The 16,340-nt window shown below is 40.7% G+C and overlaps 1 protein-coding gene across 15 annotated transcripts in view; it reads left to right on the top strand.

Moving 5' to 3' along the window:
- The window catches only part of Ebf1 (EBF transcription factor 1), a 400,988-nt gene that overhangs the window by 349,097 nt on the left and 35,551 nt on the right, over positions 1-16,340 (top strand). For all 15 annotated transcript variants that reach the window (XM_078051753.1, XM_078051755.1, XM_078051738.1 and 12 more), the window contains exons 12-14: positions 11,846-11,911; positions 12,796-12,973; positions 13,572-13,751. In XM_078051753.1, coding sequence (XP_077907879.1) covers positions 11,846-11,911; positions 12,796-12,973; positions 13,572-13,751 — 424 coding nt within the window. The remainder of the gene's footprint in view (positions 1-11,845; positions 11,912-12,795; positions 12,974-13,571; positions 13,752-16,340) is intronic.

Here is a 16,340-nt window from a genome sequence, read left to right as displayed (position 1 = left end):
GTAACTGCCCTCAAAGGGGCAGAGGCAGGAGGGCTTCTATTTATCCAAGGAGCTAAGGGTTGTTGCTCATTCCAGCAGGTGTTAGAGAAGAAGCTGGTGAGATGGGGGTGGCCGGGGTTGGATGAGGATTGTCAGGGAGGAAGATTGCAGAGGGACAGATTGCAGGAAGGATGGATTGTAGGCCCGTTGGGTGGGTCAGAAAGCACACTGAATGTCAAACACCTTAGTCGCTCTGGCAGACCCGCCACTCTGCAGGTGACACGGAGCCCGCCATGAATAAAACTCAAGGTTGGGGATCCCCGAGGCAGCGAGTGCTCATAGTAGCCTCTCCTTCACTGACATTCGCAAACCTCAGTCGCCATGAAGCTGCTGTACATGGGAATTAGTCATTTCAAACACCAGGCTAATTAAGAGTCCCTTAAAGTAATGGAAGAAGGCAGCAACATCCTTAACTATAAATCATTTTCACCTCCGCGGGCCACATGATATGTTGCCTCTCTGTCGCTCTATCTGTATTGAAAGTGAATGTTTATAGTCTCAGTTCATCAGTTCACATTAGCCTCATGCTGAATATTTAAACACAGAACAATTTGAACACACCATGAAGGAAGACAGTGACTGCACTTTCATTTGGAACAGCAAGGGCTCATCTAATAATAATTTAGTAAATCAGCCATTTAGTGGCTCAGTTGTGCGCTGCATCGTGCCAAATATTATTCAGTTCAACTGTACACTTGCAAAATTGAAATTCAGACTCCACTCACAGGTACTGTTTTTGCTCTGAGGAGAGACGGGACCCAAAATCACCTTCCCTAAAGAGCGTTCGTGTTTAGCGATTTATCATAAATACAGAGCTGGGGCAAAATAAAACCAGAGTCGGCTATATACAATGTATTCTAATTATGCTTTTATTGTTTTAGTCTTTATGCAAAGACGATCAGTAATTCAAAATCTGCAGTTGCATAAGTGAAAATACAAATAAGAAATCTCTGCCTAACCACATTGCCCCCTAGCAGAAAAAGGGGGTGACTAAGGGTTTCAAGAAGGGATAAAGAAAAACCCTGCATCCTCGTTTTCCACACGGTGACATGTCTTCTCTCTCTCTCTCTCTCTCTCTCTTTCATCATCTGTATTTATTTATTTACCTTTTAAATTTAAGGAACCACTATCAATAATACATCCAGAAATGAGAGTGACCCTGTTCAAAAACACAGAAACAAATGCAAATGTTATGGTATATTCAGCTCTTGGAAAATATGTGCTCGAGTTTGATTCCAGGAAACATTCTGTGTTTTTGTCAAAAACACAAAGTATGGAATGCGGTCCATTTCCCCCTCCTTCTTCTGCATCTGCCAGAAAACTTACAGGCAAATTCCATCTCCTTATTTTGATAATGTGCTCAGTTTAGGAGCTTGGTAGCCACTCACACTTATACCACTTTTATCAGGGGAGGTAAACACAGAACTGTGCACCCCTGGAATTGTATATGCAGTCCTGTGTGTGTGTGTGTGTGTGTGTAATGCACATGCTTGTACATATTTTTTTCCCTGGGAAAAGAATCACTAAAAGGCCCTCTGGTCCCTGCAAAATAATGATAATTTTTACTTCCTTAGATTATTTAATGTTTAACTGTTTTATTTTATAGTAAATTATTCTTCCTGTTATTACTGTATCATGCCCATTTTAGAGATGAGGAAACAGATTCAGAAAAGTTCAGAGCTGTTTATGCAGCTAGAAAATAGAAATTACAGAGGGGGGCAGTGGTGCATGTCTATAATCCTAGAGGCTCAGGAGGCTGAAGCAGGAGGATTAAAAGTTCAAAGCCAGCCTCAACAACTCAGAAGCCCTCAGCAACTTAGCAAGACCCTGACTCAATATAAAAAAAATAAAAAGGGGTAGGGATGTTGCTCTGTGGTTAAGCACCCCTGTGTTCAATTCCCCAGGACACCCCTCCCCCTGCAAAAAAAAGAAAGGAAAAAAGAAATTACTGCCTTATTATACTTCCTCACCATTTGTCCATGCAGAATCATCTACAGTGTTCTGAAAATGGAATTACAGCTCAAACATAACACTCAAGACACGCTATCCACATCGACTTCAAGAATGTACATATTTGCCAAATTTCTTTGGAATATAACCGGGGCTTATCAAAATGCGGCTGGCTGTTGCTTGCTGAGCACTAACTGTAGGTGATCTCCTGCACAGGGTGCTGGGGTGCCAGATTAATCCTGTTTTACCTATGAGGAAATGGAGGCGTGTGTTTGCACTTTGTAGAAGTGGCAGAGTAAGGACTGCAGCCAAGTCCATGGGGCTCTGGAGCCAGCGCCAGTATCCCAAGCACAGCCTCCTAAGATGAAGCAAAAAGAATTTTAAGGAGAGACAGTTTTGCAAACTAATCTCAAAATCCCTCAAGCTTGGTTGGGAGGAGGAGGAAGTGGTAGCATTGACTGAGGTTAGCTCACAAATGGCTGAGCTAGGCGAAAGTAGCAGCAAGAATTAAAAACACACACAGACAAACCTTGGAGATCGCTCTTTTTCTCTTTAGCTGCAGAGTCATTGTGGTGGGAAATTCTAAGAACACTTCTCCAACAGCTGAGCTCTGGAACTCTTTCAAGTTCTTTTTTAGCACTGAGCTCTTGATGAGGAGGATTCAATGTAACCTACTTCATATCACACTGGGTGTACAGAGGCATTGAATGTAATTACTCGTGAGTTTAAGAAGAAGTAACAGGAAGAACAGGGGCAAACTCATTTCCACTTCCCAGCCATCCAACATCCCCCTCTTAAAGATGAAAACCCTTAGGAGTAGAGATGCTGCAATGGCTGAACCTTTGCTCATAGTATCTGCCCTGAGTAACACTTCAATTAAGCATTTAAATAGTAAGTACCGAACCCCAGCAGTCTTGAGCCAGTGAATTTTAATTGCAGCTGCACTCAAGACCTGGGAGTCATGCTTTACAGATATCATTCACCTGGAGGTACGTGTAATAATCAATGATGTGCAACAATTTAAGAAACAAAAGCAAACTCTTATTTATTTATTTATTTTGTTCTCTGAATGTGCTTCAAGTGTAGTGTAATTCTAGCAGGACTCATAGCGCTTATTCAAAACTGTAGTAGGTGTCCACAAACAGAAATGGACACATATGTTTTTCCAACACACGCCAGTCACATGCATCTACATGCACATATGTACACCTGGCTAATTCACCTCTGTGTGTACTCGGAGATCCTACTTTCTGCCGTGCCCCAGGGAAAGGGAAGCCTTGGCCAAAAGACAAAGAGAAACAGAAGTAGTTAATTTGGGGCTTTTTTTTTCTCCCCCTTTTCTTTTCTGAACATCCAGGCTTTGGTGACTTAAAGGTGACTTAAAAGATTTTCAAGGGTAATTTTGACTCGAGGCAGTTTTTGTTTCATGTGCTGACTTTACAACCTACCCCTGAAAAAGGCGCCTCTGTCCAGAGCTTTCTCTTTCAGCAGTCTTTTATCCTGATCAGAAAGTCGATTTCCAAGGCCACTCTGCAGGACCCAACCCAGAGCGTTGGTCTTAAACCAGGACAATGAATTGGAATAAGAAGAGCCGACCAAAGGTGACCGGGTTCAGCTCTGTACCACACGCAGGCCGTGCCTACGAGGGGGCAGACACCATTTTTCACTGAATTTGTGGCAGGAAGCACCCCAGGTTCCCATTCACCAATTACCATGCCACCATTTAGAGGAGAAGTCCAGGAGACCAAAAAGAGGAGGAGGAACGTTGTCCTAAGTCTTCTCATGAATACCTGGTTTCACAATTTATATTTAACTGCTGACACCTGAAAGCCGAACATTTTGGTAAAATGAATCAAGTTGTAATGTTTCTTTTATGAGATCCCCTTGCAGGAGAGGGAGGCTTGGCCCCTCATGGCGCCCAAGCTCCGTTATCCATCATAGCAAAGCCAGCTGTCCTAGCCAGCTTTTCAGAGGTCACCCAATCGAACCGGCAGCTCTTACAACTATATTATTGCTTACGGAACAGTAATTGAGGCACCAGATAAAAATTACCTGGTCTAATAGGCAGCGAACAATTTTCACTCAATAAAATTATAAGCCAAATCATTCATTTCATAACACTCTGGCTAATTTATTTGTTGACCTTTTAATATCCATAGCTCTTCAGTGGTATTAACTGCAACTCAGACAAAATCTCTTGTTCATTTCGCTTTCATTGATTTTTTTTTCCATTGAGGCAATAACAGCTGCTTGAAAACAGCCTTTTTCTTTCCACTGTAAAAGTCAATCATGTAAGTTGGTATGTCTTACGTTGATATGGCTGCGTTAGCTTGCAACCTACTTTAATTTCACATGACCCTACACCACGTTTTTAACAAAGGCAGAGCTCTCTGGTGGACCTCCAGCCACACTGGGTGATGACACATAATGATATGTTTGAGAAATACGAGGGCTGTCATCTCATCTGAACATAAAATCAACTTTACAATTAGAAGAGGACCAGAAGGCCCTCCTGCATTTTCTCTAGAATGCTTTTGAAGCCTTGGCCTCTGGTAACAACCACAGTAGACTTTCAAAATATTGAATCTCTCCGTTCTAGAAATTGCTACAGATTTTGATTGCGGTTTGAATCTTGCTTTTCTCTACAGACTGTAGACAAGTAGGCACTCGAGGATTCTGTAGGGCACCCACAGGTTCAGCTGATGCAAAATACTATGAAGTCTTTAGAATGCAGGGTTGTAAAATATAATTGTTACACATTTGGCATTTTATGCCTCCCTAGAAGTAACCACTTGCTACCTACACCTCCTCTGTGCTCCTTTCCATTTCAATTTACTCTAAAGTGGTCCTTAGCCATAATGAGAATGCCCCTTTCAACAGAAACATGTTTAATTATATCCATGCTAAATGTAAGTGACTCTTCTCAGTCACAGGGCTTCTGAGTAAAGATTGTTTAAAGTGTCACACTCCAGGCTTCTAATGATGTGCACTAAGCTCTATTTCAAGAAGTTCATATTACAAGAAGAATAAAAAATTTGGGGAATGTCTCAGAGGATCGGAAACTGAACAGTGCCCAAGTGTTATTTTGGTTTGTTTCCTTCTATCCCTCGCTGCCCTCATTATACTGATTTTTTAGAATGCAGAGTCCTAACAGTGTGGAATTTTCCATTTGGCTGAATAAACACAAAGGAAGTTAGGATGTAAAACCACGCTCAGAAATACATCTTGGTACAACTGGCATTTATCACTTTGTACATCCAGCTCCGTGGGAAGTGGGCTACAAGAAACATCCAATCAGGTTTTCAGCATTTGGACTTTCCGGTCAGTAGTGCCACCCAAAGTTTCCAAAGCAAATGGGGGAAGAGGCAGGACTGAAATTCCGGTGAGCTGGGTGGGCACAGCAGTGTAGGCCCCGCTGTAAACTCTGGATGAAGAGGCCAAGCAAATCTATGCTGACTCCATTGATAGATGCTTATCCTTTCTAAATCAGGAGTGATTTTGCCACTCCACTGTATTTTATGTTGCTGATATGTGGACTGCTGCATTTCCAGCCCCTGATAAGGCAAAGCAGATTGCTGATAAATAAGTGTCAGGGAAATTTGCAGTAACAATCAAGTATTACATTTCTTTCTCAGGAATCACCCAACTCAACTTGACTTTGATAATTAATGCTTGTAGTTTTATCTTCTGTTTTATTCTACATCCCTCAGAACATTATTTTCCAGTTAGGTGAGCACAGGCCAAGCATGGATTGTCCTCTCAAATTATGGATCCAAACCTGAATTTAATTTTATGAGTTCCCAGAGTTTCAAAATCTGATTCTGATACTTGAGAATTAATGTCATGTTGGTAAATGGCATACACTGTCTTCGTGGGGTAACCAGTACATGCTGTGTGCAAAACAAAGTTCAGACCATCTCCCCTGTTCTTTTGGGTCGAGTTACTCAAAATATGAATTGGATTTATAAATGGATCCAATAGTGGCCAGTTAGACAACCTTCTCCTCCATCCTGGAGAGTTAGAAGGAGCCAGTGACTATGAGCTTATTGGCTGTATATTTGTGGGCAAAAGCTAAAAAGACTCCCAAGGATGGTGAATAGTCTTCAGAGATTTTATTATCATGAAATAGGAAGAGAGATGAGTTAGCTATGTCTGCATATTTGACACCATATGCTTAGTTCTCAAGGTGGCTTTCTGAGAATGTGTAAATACCTAAGTATTTTTAAGGTCCTGACGGTACAATTAATAAAAGGTTATTGTATATCAAGAACAAGCTCATGTTGTTAGCAGCCTATAACTTGAGATAATGTACTAGGTATGATTCATTATATTAATCACAAAATTAAACTGTAAGCATGGAGTTGTGGCTCAGTGGTGGAGCTCTTGCCTGGCCTGAGCGAGGCCCTAGGTTCAATCCTTAGCACCACATAAAAATAAATAAAATAAAGGTGTTGTGTCCAACTAGAAATAAATTTTTTTTTTTTACAAAAAAGCAGGAATAAAATAGATTTAGAAAAAAAGACATTAAAAAACTCAACAGTGATCACAACTTGACCTTTGGGAATTTATATATTGATTAAAGAGTCTGGAGCCAAATGGAACACCAAATTTTAGTCTTCTGCTTTTATTAGTTGTACCAAATATCTGACAGTCATTTCAACCTATGAGTTAGCCATATACTTTTGAAAGTCAGCACTGGTATCTTAGAATAAACTTCAGCAAGAATGTCTCAAGGTCCAAGTTTTACCTAGCATTGTTCTTGGAGCTTAGAGAAGAGGATTGAGACATGTACCTGCCCTCAACAAGAGTCTCCAGTGTATCTGTGGAGGGCAATGAAGGATGGTTACACTCAAACTATTTCTTACAGCCCAGTGTCTCCTTGAGTCTCTCCAATATTTCTGTAGATCTAAATAGAATTTATATGCCATATCCACATTTTTCCTCTATAGTCCCCCACTCACATCAGAGTGGGGCAGAAGGACCCAGAGCATGGACCAGGTGTCATGCTGGGTGATGTAGAAGGTCAACCCTCTTTTTCAGAGGAATGAAATACATGAGGAGATGGGGTATCACTAAAGGTAGAATTATTTCTGATAGAATAGAAGTTCTGTTTCTTAGAATTCATGCTTTTATACCCGACGGACCTGGGGTGGATCCCTGCTCGGCCACTCATCAGAAAGAACATTAGCTGATCTTTCTGAGTCTCAGTTTCCTCATTTGCAGAATGGTAATATGAACAGCACGTTCAGAGGCTCTGTGAAGATGGAGGGAGGTCACGTTCCACTTTGAATAAATGATAGCTCTCCCTTTCATTCCTCTACCACTGCTGTTACCTTCTGGAAAGGGCTTGGGAGGAGTGGAAGGCACTGTGGCTGGGCACTGCAAAGAAAGGAGGGAAAAAATGAAAGAAGGAATGGCCAAAGGAGGAGGGTATGGAGAAAGGAAGGGGCCCAGTGCTTTGCTTCTAGGCTGGGGAGGAGGGACTGGACCAGAATAGAGAGCAGTTCTTCAGAGGCACAGGGAGAGGAGACCAGGTGAAGAGGGCAGAACCAGAGGACCAAGGCGCCCTTGGATAACCCTAGAACCCGCAGCTCAGTGCTGGGAAACACCCTACCTTGAAAGTTGCTGGAGAATAATATTCAAAAGTATGGCTGGGGCAATTAAAAGCTCAAAAATTATTTGCCAACTGATAGAGCTGCAGCTTCTCTTTGTATGTGTAGCCCATTCAGATTCTTTCTTTCTTTCTTTCTTTCTTTCTTTCTTTCTTTCTTTCTTTCTTTCTTTCTTTCTTTCTTTCTTTCTTTCTTTCTCTCTCTCTCTCTCTCTCTCTCTCTCTCTCTCTCTCTCTCTCTCTCTCTCTCTCTCTTTCTTTTTTCTTTCTTTCTTTCTTTCTTTCCAGGGGATTGAACTAAGAGGCACTCAGCCACTGAGCCACATTCCCAGCCCTATTTTGTATTTTATTTAGAGACAGGGTCTCACTGAGTTGCTTTAGTGCCTCGCCATTGCTAAGGCTGGCTTTGAATTTGCAATCCTCCTACCTCAGCCTCCCGAGCCGCTGAGATTTCAGACATGTGCCACCACCCTGGGCCCTGATCAGTATTTTTTATTAAAAATTTTCAAAGTCATTAGTACTAAGCGTGGTTACACTCAAACTGTTTCTTACAGCCCAGTTTCTTCTTGAGTCTCTCCAATATTTCTGTAGATCTAAATAGAATTTATATGTGATATCCACATTTTTCCTCTATAGTCCCCCACTCACATAATCACTGCAAGAGAGGTGAAGCCAAATTTTGATGGTGAGAGGAAATAGATTAGTACAAAATTGTTGCTTTTAAGGAATAGCCATTTTCTGTTTCTTTAAGAGAGAAGATCTGAGGCCATGAAAAGAAAAAACTAGTTTAACTCAGGATGTAGATTGGAGAACAAGCTTTCTGTCTTTAAGGAGGCTCTAGGGCTTTTCAATATTTAGAATACAAGCATTTGTCTTTTTAATTCCCAAATGGGACTTTTTTTTTCCAAGTCCGAGGATAGGATTAATTATCTTGGTAGAGTCTAATCTCTACTCTCATGTTTGAAACTGCAAGCAGGGAGACGTTTTAAACATTATGAAAAGAAGAGAAAATCTCTCCTGACAAATAAATGCCTTGAAAAATTAGATATTAGTGCTTTCCAAGTGCTTTTTCTTTTTAGAAATACTAAAATTGAATATTAGAATTGAAGGATCCTTATACTATACTCCTTCTTAATGCCACAAAAACAGGACTTTAGGAATAATTTCAGAGACAAAAGATTATATGAAATACCCAGTTCTTCTCCTTATGGGAAGCTTCTTTCTTTTTTTTAAAACATCCTAGGCTCAATCATTTCCTAATGTGAAATTACAGAATTTTCAAATTACCATATAAAACTGCAAAAAAATTACACTTGTGACCACAGAAGAGATAGCATATACTATCAATTTGATTTTTAAAGACATACATCTTTTATACTACCTGTCATTTTTATAATGCCTTTTACAAATTTAATCAATACATTTTAACATTTTATATACTTTAAGTGCAATATACAATAAATATTCAAGTTTCATCTTAAACATGCTTTAGCCTTTAAATTGTTAAAACTGCAGTGCCCTTTCAATCTACTTACATAATGTCATAAAATATACATTTCAAGGTAAATGAAGTCAGCTACTTCAATTTAGTCCCTCAAACTGGTAGTAAATGAGAGGTTAACACCATGGTGCCAAACCCATTATTGAGTAAATTTAGCACCTTGGACAGCTCTGTAAAATCTTTATTGCTTTCCTGACCTGCTCGTCATGTTCTGTCTGTGTGTTCAGTGGCTCTCAGCTCTGATTGAAAGGCAATATATTAGATCCCCAACACAAACACGCTTGGGGGCTAGTTCACTGGGAACGTAATGACATCGAGGTGAGAGCAATTTTCTGGTCACCGAAATCCAAGCACCTTGCAGGTCTGTCGCACTAACTCATGGAGGACCCAGAAATGTCCTTTCTCCTTCCCATTTGCAGAAATAACGAATATCAGTATTGGCAGTACTGAACCAAATGGGGGTCTCCCTTGAACCCTAAGTTGATACCGCAGTGCAGGGCACTTTCAAATGGGTGAGATATCATGGAAGGACACAGCTTCCAGAACCAGAAAGCCAGGCTCACTCTCCTCACATTCAAGACTGCTGGCCTGAAGCAGTGTCGTGCTGAACACATACTTGTGGCAATGTGAAGAATGGAAAAACAGGTCCTGCCATCATGGATAAGAGCAGAATGCAACTTTAGGAAACAAGATTCACGTGCTTTGCTTTCAGAGGATCAAATACCCAGTGGATTCTGTTGCTGAAAAACGTGGTCACCAAAAATATATAAGATGAAGATACATAATATGCTTCAAAAGATGGTATTTTTTTTTTAGGTCTACAAAATCTTCAAAATTGTGGAGTAATTTTTTAACTTCCCTCTTCCCTCGTTCTTTGAAATCAATTAAAATAGTTAAAATATAACTAAGTCCTCAATTATAGTGTTGCAAAAGCAAAGTTCCCAAGCGCACTGCCTTAGCATCCCTCTCGTGCTTTTGACAAACTTGTATTTTTCCCCCTAAAATGGAAAGAAAGAAAAATACCTTCTCTGCCAAGCCCAAACATTGGCATAAATATTTATTTGAAGAAATAAATGAACATAAACCCAGAGAAGTCAAATCTTAGTAAATAAACTAACTTGATCCTGTTTTTGTTTTAATCTTTCCTAAGAGCCAGATAAAGCCATGAGGTTTTAGCAAAAGCAACACAAGCTGAATTTGATCTGAGGATAGGGTTTAGTGTGCCCACACCGTAGTGAATTATTAACTGCTGTGGTCAGACAATACTGCAAACAAAAAGTGGTAAATTATCTTGTAGCTTGCATTAAAAAGTAAAGAAATGATTTCAGATATATTGGTTCAAACTCCATTGATTATATAATGCTTTTCATTCCCTATGTGGAAAATAACTGAATTGTTTTATACAGGGGGTCTAACCGCTTAAGGCAAGCATAAATGTTTATTGAGAACTGAAAACCCCTCTATCTCATTTTTGAATTTAGGACATTATATATGTCATAAGTAGTTACGGCAGTATGACAACTGTTTTATCTTATATTATAGAGAATTTAAAATTGAAAAATGCTAATATGTATCTAAAAGCTTGTCATTTCAAGAGTTGTTCAAGGATTTTTGAAGAAGCTCTGGTGACAGCAAAATGAACGCAATTATTTCCCTATTTTCTGATCAGTGTCTGCAGTCTGTGAAAATTGAACGGCTCTGCTTCTCTTATGCTGAACTCCATTGTGTGAAACGTTTAAAGTTAAACTTCTGTCTGAAACTTTACCAACAGCAGGAAATAGTAAACAGAGCTTCCTGAGCATCACCTCGGGTAATCACACCCAGCTCTTTGGTTTGGTTCTCTGCTAAGCCTGCATTTTTACTTGCATCAAACTTTGCTTTCCTTTTCAGATTCTAGTATAAATGAATCTGTAGGTAATTAGGACATAAAGAAGAAGATATCGTTTCTTTTTATCGGAAGAAAAAAAACTACCACTGGGTGCACTTTGGTGGAACACCCCACATTATTAGAACTATAGAAGCTAAATGTAGAAGCCCCCTTCATGAAAAGAGGGAGGTATTGTATTTTTTTTTGTCAGCCAGAATGAGCAGCAAAGCATACATCGAAGATGAGAATGAATGAGCAAAAGAGGAAAATGACAGAAAAGAATACTGAAATAGCAAAGAATTGTGGTAAGAGACACAGATGCTGTTAGTCATGAGAATTTCTTTTCAGAGAGGGGTTTCTGGCACACTCCCTTATACCACAGCTCGGCCATACAGGAGAGATAAACAAAAGAAGTTCAATGCTACATGCTTCTAGTAGCTGAAGATTGATTGGAAATCCCTTGAAAATGACCTGTCTGATAAGGTCATGGTTCCTGGAATAAGCAATTAAGCGCAAAATAAACACATCTTAGGGATTCATAACATGCACTGAATGACATCGATTGTAGTAATCTAGTAAATGACCTAGGAATTGTATTCAGCAATAAACATATGAGTGCTTTATCGGGCCCATGGCAGACTATCGAGTGATCTATTTTATCTTGCAGTACCAATGATGCTCACCTTTTGACTCGATTAAGTGTGTATGTGAACAAGGATAAATTGGTGATTTAACACCAGTCTGGGGATCCCTGAGCTACTGCTTTTATAACCATGCCTTGGCAAAGTAGAACCACTAGGACCAGAACATGATCATGTGAAAAGATAAGGACAACCTGCCTTCGTTCAGAGCACTGTATCTCCTTTTCTTTTGACAGGAGGTGATACTCAAAAGGGCTGCGGATCTGGTGGAAGCGCTGTACGGCATGCCGCACAACAACCAGGTGAGTCTGGGTGTCTACCTGTGTGGATGTCCTAGTTTAGTTGAGGATCTCAGATTCTTTATAGTAGGAGAAAGCACAAAAGATATAAAAGGCATGTGCATGAGTTAGGAGGATAAGTAATTCAGATAGGACATGGTGTAGGGCTCTTCAATTCTTTCCTTTTATTTGCAAATCTTTTATTGCCTTCTCTATGGAGTCATATTCCTTTACCAGGAAAGAAATATTCCGTGTAAAACTAATCTCTACTGGGAAGGTACTTCGTAATTGAAGAAGAGAGTTGCTGGTGCTTTATTTTTACTTCTCTCAGGTTTTCAAGCAAATTTCGGAGGAGAAGGGGGTTTAATTTCTCCTCCTAAAAATTACAGTGAGGTCTGAATAGAACGGTCCATTCCTGTTTCAAGAGCAGCTCTGCATATGGAATTCAGTTTGCTTCGGAACCTGAATCTGACAAATCCTTCATCTGTTTTCATATTTCCTGAGTCAGTGTTCGGGCACACACCAAACTAACACTTGGGCTTCCAGCCCTGTCCTTTACAGCAGTAGGGGACATGAATTGCAGCTCCCCATCATGCAGTGACCTCAAAGCTCCTGGGTGTTACTAGTGGAGAGGTGAAATCCCAATGGACTTCAAGAGTTCATAAATGGCACCTCAACTCTGCCCTTAAGTGAGGCCTTTACTTTTCTGGGCCTCAGTTTCCCCATTTGTGATCTGGGTGTGGTAATGAGGATACTGGGGTTTCTCAGCAGGGATGCAGAAATTAATATGGTGAGCCATTGTGGAAAGCCCTGAGCCACGGTGCCTGGAAGAGAGTAAGCACTGAGAAAGGGTCTTATTGGGACTGTGACTGGGACTAACTAAAGGGGATGTTCCTTTGACTTTTCAGGAAATTATTCTGAAGAGAGCAGCTGACATTGCAGAGGCCCTGTACAGTGTTCCTCGCAACCACAACCAGCTCCCGGCCCTTGCTAACACCTCGGTCCATACAGGGATGATGGGCGTGAATTCCTTCAGTGGACAACTGGCCGTGAATGTCTCCGAGGCATCACAAGCCACCAGTCAGGGTCAGAGCTGACTCCCTTCCTCCCTCCCACTTCCCTGCCCTTCCAACCTCAGGCTCTCCACAACGTTTGTTTGACATCAGTTTTTTATTTTAAAAAGTTGTTTTCTTCCCAAAGGGGAGATTCCTAGTTCACGTGCATTGACATTATTGTAGAATTTTCCTTCTACTCTCACATCTGGAAATGGGGCAAGGGACTCGAAAGGGCTCATGCATGTAGCCACCTCTGCATTTGACTGTTCACCATAAACCATGAATGACAGATCACAAAGAGGGCTGGAATTAAAGTTCTGAGGGGCCAAAACACATCATTCTTGCCCAGGGAAGAGGAACCTGTTAACTCCAGGGTGCATCTCTTAGATTGGTATTTATTTCTGCTCCAAAATGATAATTTATAGGCCCTGCATTGCCACTTCTCACAGCCCTGCTAAGTATTTATGATCTCCTAAGAAATGTGTCTTTTGCTCGCTTCCCATTTTAATCACAGAGCTAGCACCACCAACCCACGCACATGAATCACCCAATCCCTTCCCTCTGGTGGTGGCTAGGACTGCCACCACCTGAACACCACCCTCACCCCTGGTTTTGTCTCTACCCCTCAGGTTTCACCCGCAACTCAAGCAGCGTGTCACCACATGGGTATGTGCCGAGCACCACCCCACAGCAGACCAACTATAACTCTGTCACCACGAGCATGAACGGCTACGGCTCTGCCGCCATGTCCAATTTGGGCGGCTCCCCAACCTTCCTCAACGGCTCAGCTGCCAACTCGCCCTATGCCAGTAAGTAGATATGTGTCCTGCACCTTCTCCTTACAAGAGCCCACTAGGTAGGGCTGCTCAGTCTGAGGGTCCTCTGCTGCAAGGCATGCCTTCCCATGATGCTGTTAAAGCACCATCATCTCCAGCAGAAATCTCTCACAGCCCTGCTCACCTTCTACCCCAAAGTGTCCTTCCAAGAGTCATAACTTTGCTGCAACAGATCATGTCATCCCAAGAACCCACACTTGCAGTCAGAGGGCAGTAGAGTTGGCACTGCTTCTACCAGTTACTAGCTGGAGACCCTGAGCAAGTTCGTTTCCTCCCCAGCCCTCAGTTTTCTCATCTATAAAATAGGGAAGGAACTAGTGTCCACCCCATTCAGTACTACAAGGCATGGAAAAGATAATGCTCACAATGACTTTGCCCCAAGTCCTGGCCCATGAGAGGCACGTTCAAAAATCCAAGTCATAATCACAATGATGCAAAGATAATAAGGGACGGTGATTCTGTAGTAACAACAACCCAAAGCTTAACGTCTCCTCTTAAGGAATACCACTTATTTATTTATTAATGCTTGGATTTTTCCCATTTGTATTTAGTGTGTTCTTAAAATATGTATATACATGTGTGAGCATGCATATATATTTCCATTCATTTTTTAGTACCTCGTCCCTGTCTTAAGGAAGTTTAGCTTAAAGGATTTGTTTGGGTACAGTATTCAAATTGTATCTAAAGAACCTCAAAAATTGGCACCTTTATGTATAACATACATCTAAAGAGCCACAACACATTACCGTCTCTCTCTAAAAATGTTATGGGTCGTAACAACCTTTTGATCTCCCTCTATGCATCTTTACATAGATAACCAAGTTCATCTTGGACATGTCTTCTGGTGTATAAATGGGGTCAAACTTGTAAACATCTATAGGAGGACAGATGTGTGCTGTTAAATGAAAGAATATTCATGATTCTTAAAGGAAAACCTTTAGCTAAAAATACTAAAAACTGCTGTCCTCCGTCATAGTGGAAACGTGAAGTGTGAAAATCCTTTGAAAGAGAAAAGTTCATTGTTGACCTCTAAGAGAGTTATTTCTAAAGGCATACTTAGGTCTTTCACTTTCTGGCTGTGTGGAATTCTATAATTCTATTTTATTTGCTTGGAATCAGCAGTTTGTTGAACATTTAAAAATCTCCAAATAATCTGCATGTAGTGTCTATCTGCTCAGGAGTCAACACTTGGGGTCAGTTTCACATCAGATTTTGATGTATTGAAAGACACTTTCCCACAGATCTATCACTTCTGTGTTCTCTCATCTATTCAATCAGAAAATGTTTCAATCATGACCTGAAAATTAAAAGGTGGCATTCTTAATTAAATCAATAAACTAATTGCTCTATGGTAGCAATTCAATTTAGGGGCTTGGGTTGTTCCCCTCAAGCCTGTGCACACCCAGCGAATCCAGTCTGAGATTGCATCTGTCAGACTGTGAAACTTCGAACATTTAATTTCCATTAATTGATTTCTTCAGTGCTCACAAATATAGTATTAAATTCTCAAACAGGCTCTCAGATGGGATGGTTTTATCTGCATAAATGCAAATAAAACAATAAACACAAAGCCCAGCTGATTTGAATTTTTGCCTCTGTGATATTTAATTATTCATAAACCACTCATGTTGAAAAATTCCAACAGAATAAAAAATAAAATAAGACATTCTACTGGTGAGCACACTTTTGGTATGGTGGCTGATAACTAATAATGTTATAACAAATGGAGCTGCATGACTATTTTTTACCCCTTCCTCTGTTAACCTCCCCCCAAATTCCCCACCTCTAAATACACATAATGATCGCATTTGCCAACGAGATTAATTGCCTTCCTCAGTGAACCAGCAGGATTTCAAGTCTACGAATATTTAAAAATCAACTCCAGTGCAGGAGTTTTGCAATTTAAATGGGTGTTATTATTGAACGTATTTTCACATTTACAAATCCTAAGAGATGTATAAAAATGCTGGCCTCATTAAAAGAAAAAGTACAGTTTAGAAAATGTTCGTAAAAACTCTTGAGCATGTTGGGTGTCCGCTCTGTGTTCTGCCCAGAAAGCATCCAGCCTTTGGGCTGGGAAGTGCCTTGAGTAGAATACAGGGGTCCTTTTCCCTGAATATAATGGGTAACCTGTAACCCATTGGATTCCCACATCCCTAACTTCCCAAAACCAGAAGGCCAGGGATTAGGCCACCCACACAGCTCTTTGGACCCTGATGGGCTCACAGGAAGGGGGCTTTTTCCTCTGGAGATCTGTTTCCTTCTCAGGGTAGCAGAGTGAAAAGAACACTAAATTTGAATTTGATCCTTCCCTTCATAATAGTCATAGCGATGGCTATGAGCAATTCGCTGAACTGCTTCTGAGTTGCAATTGCTCTGGTGCAAAAAACACGACAGACTCTGACTTAAGGTTGCTTTACCAGTGACAAGAGGAAAAAGATGTGAAGATTCTTGGGCATGACAAAGCAATATGTGATGTTTATTAAATAATATGAAACATAATAATGTGGGTGGAAGTGCCTAGAATTTAAATTAAATGCCTGGAAATCACTGGACAGGATT

This window comes from Ictidomys tridecemlineatus, chromosome 1 (genome assembly GCF_052094955.1).
Source record: "Ictidomys tridecemlineatus isolate mIctTri1 chromosome 1, mIctTri1.hap1, whole genome shotgun sequence".
Taxonomy (NCBI): domain Eukaryota; kingdom Metazoa; phylum Chordata; class Mammalia; order Rodentia; family Sciuridae; genus Ictidomys; species Ictidomys tridecemlineatus.
The sequence above is the reverse complement of the archived record's forward strand: the minus strand, read 5'-3'. Positions and strand labels throughout refer to the sequence as shown.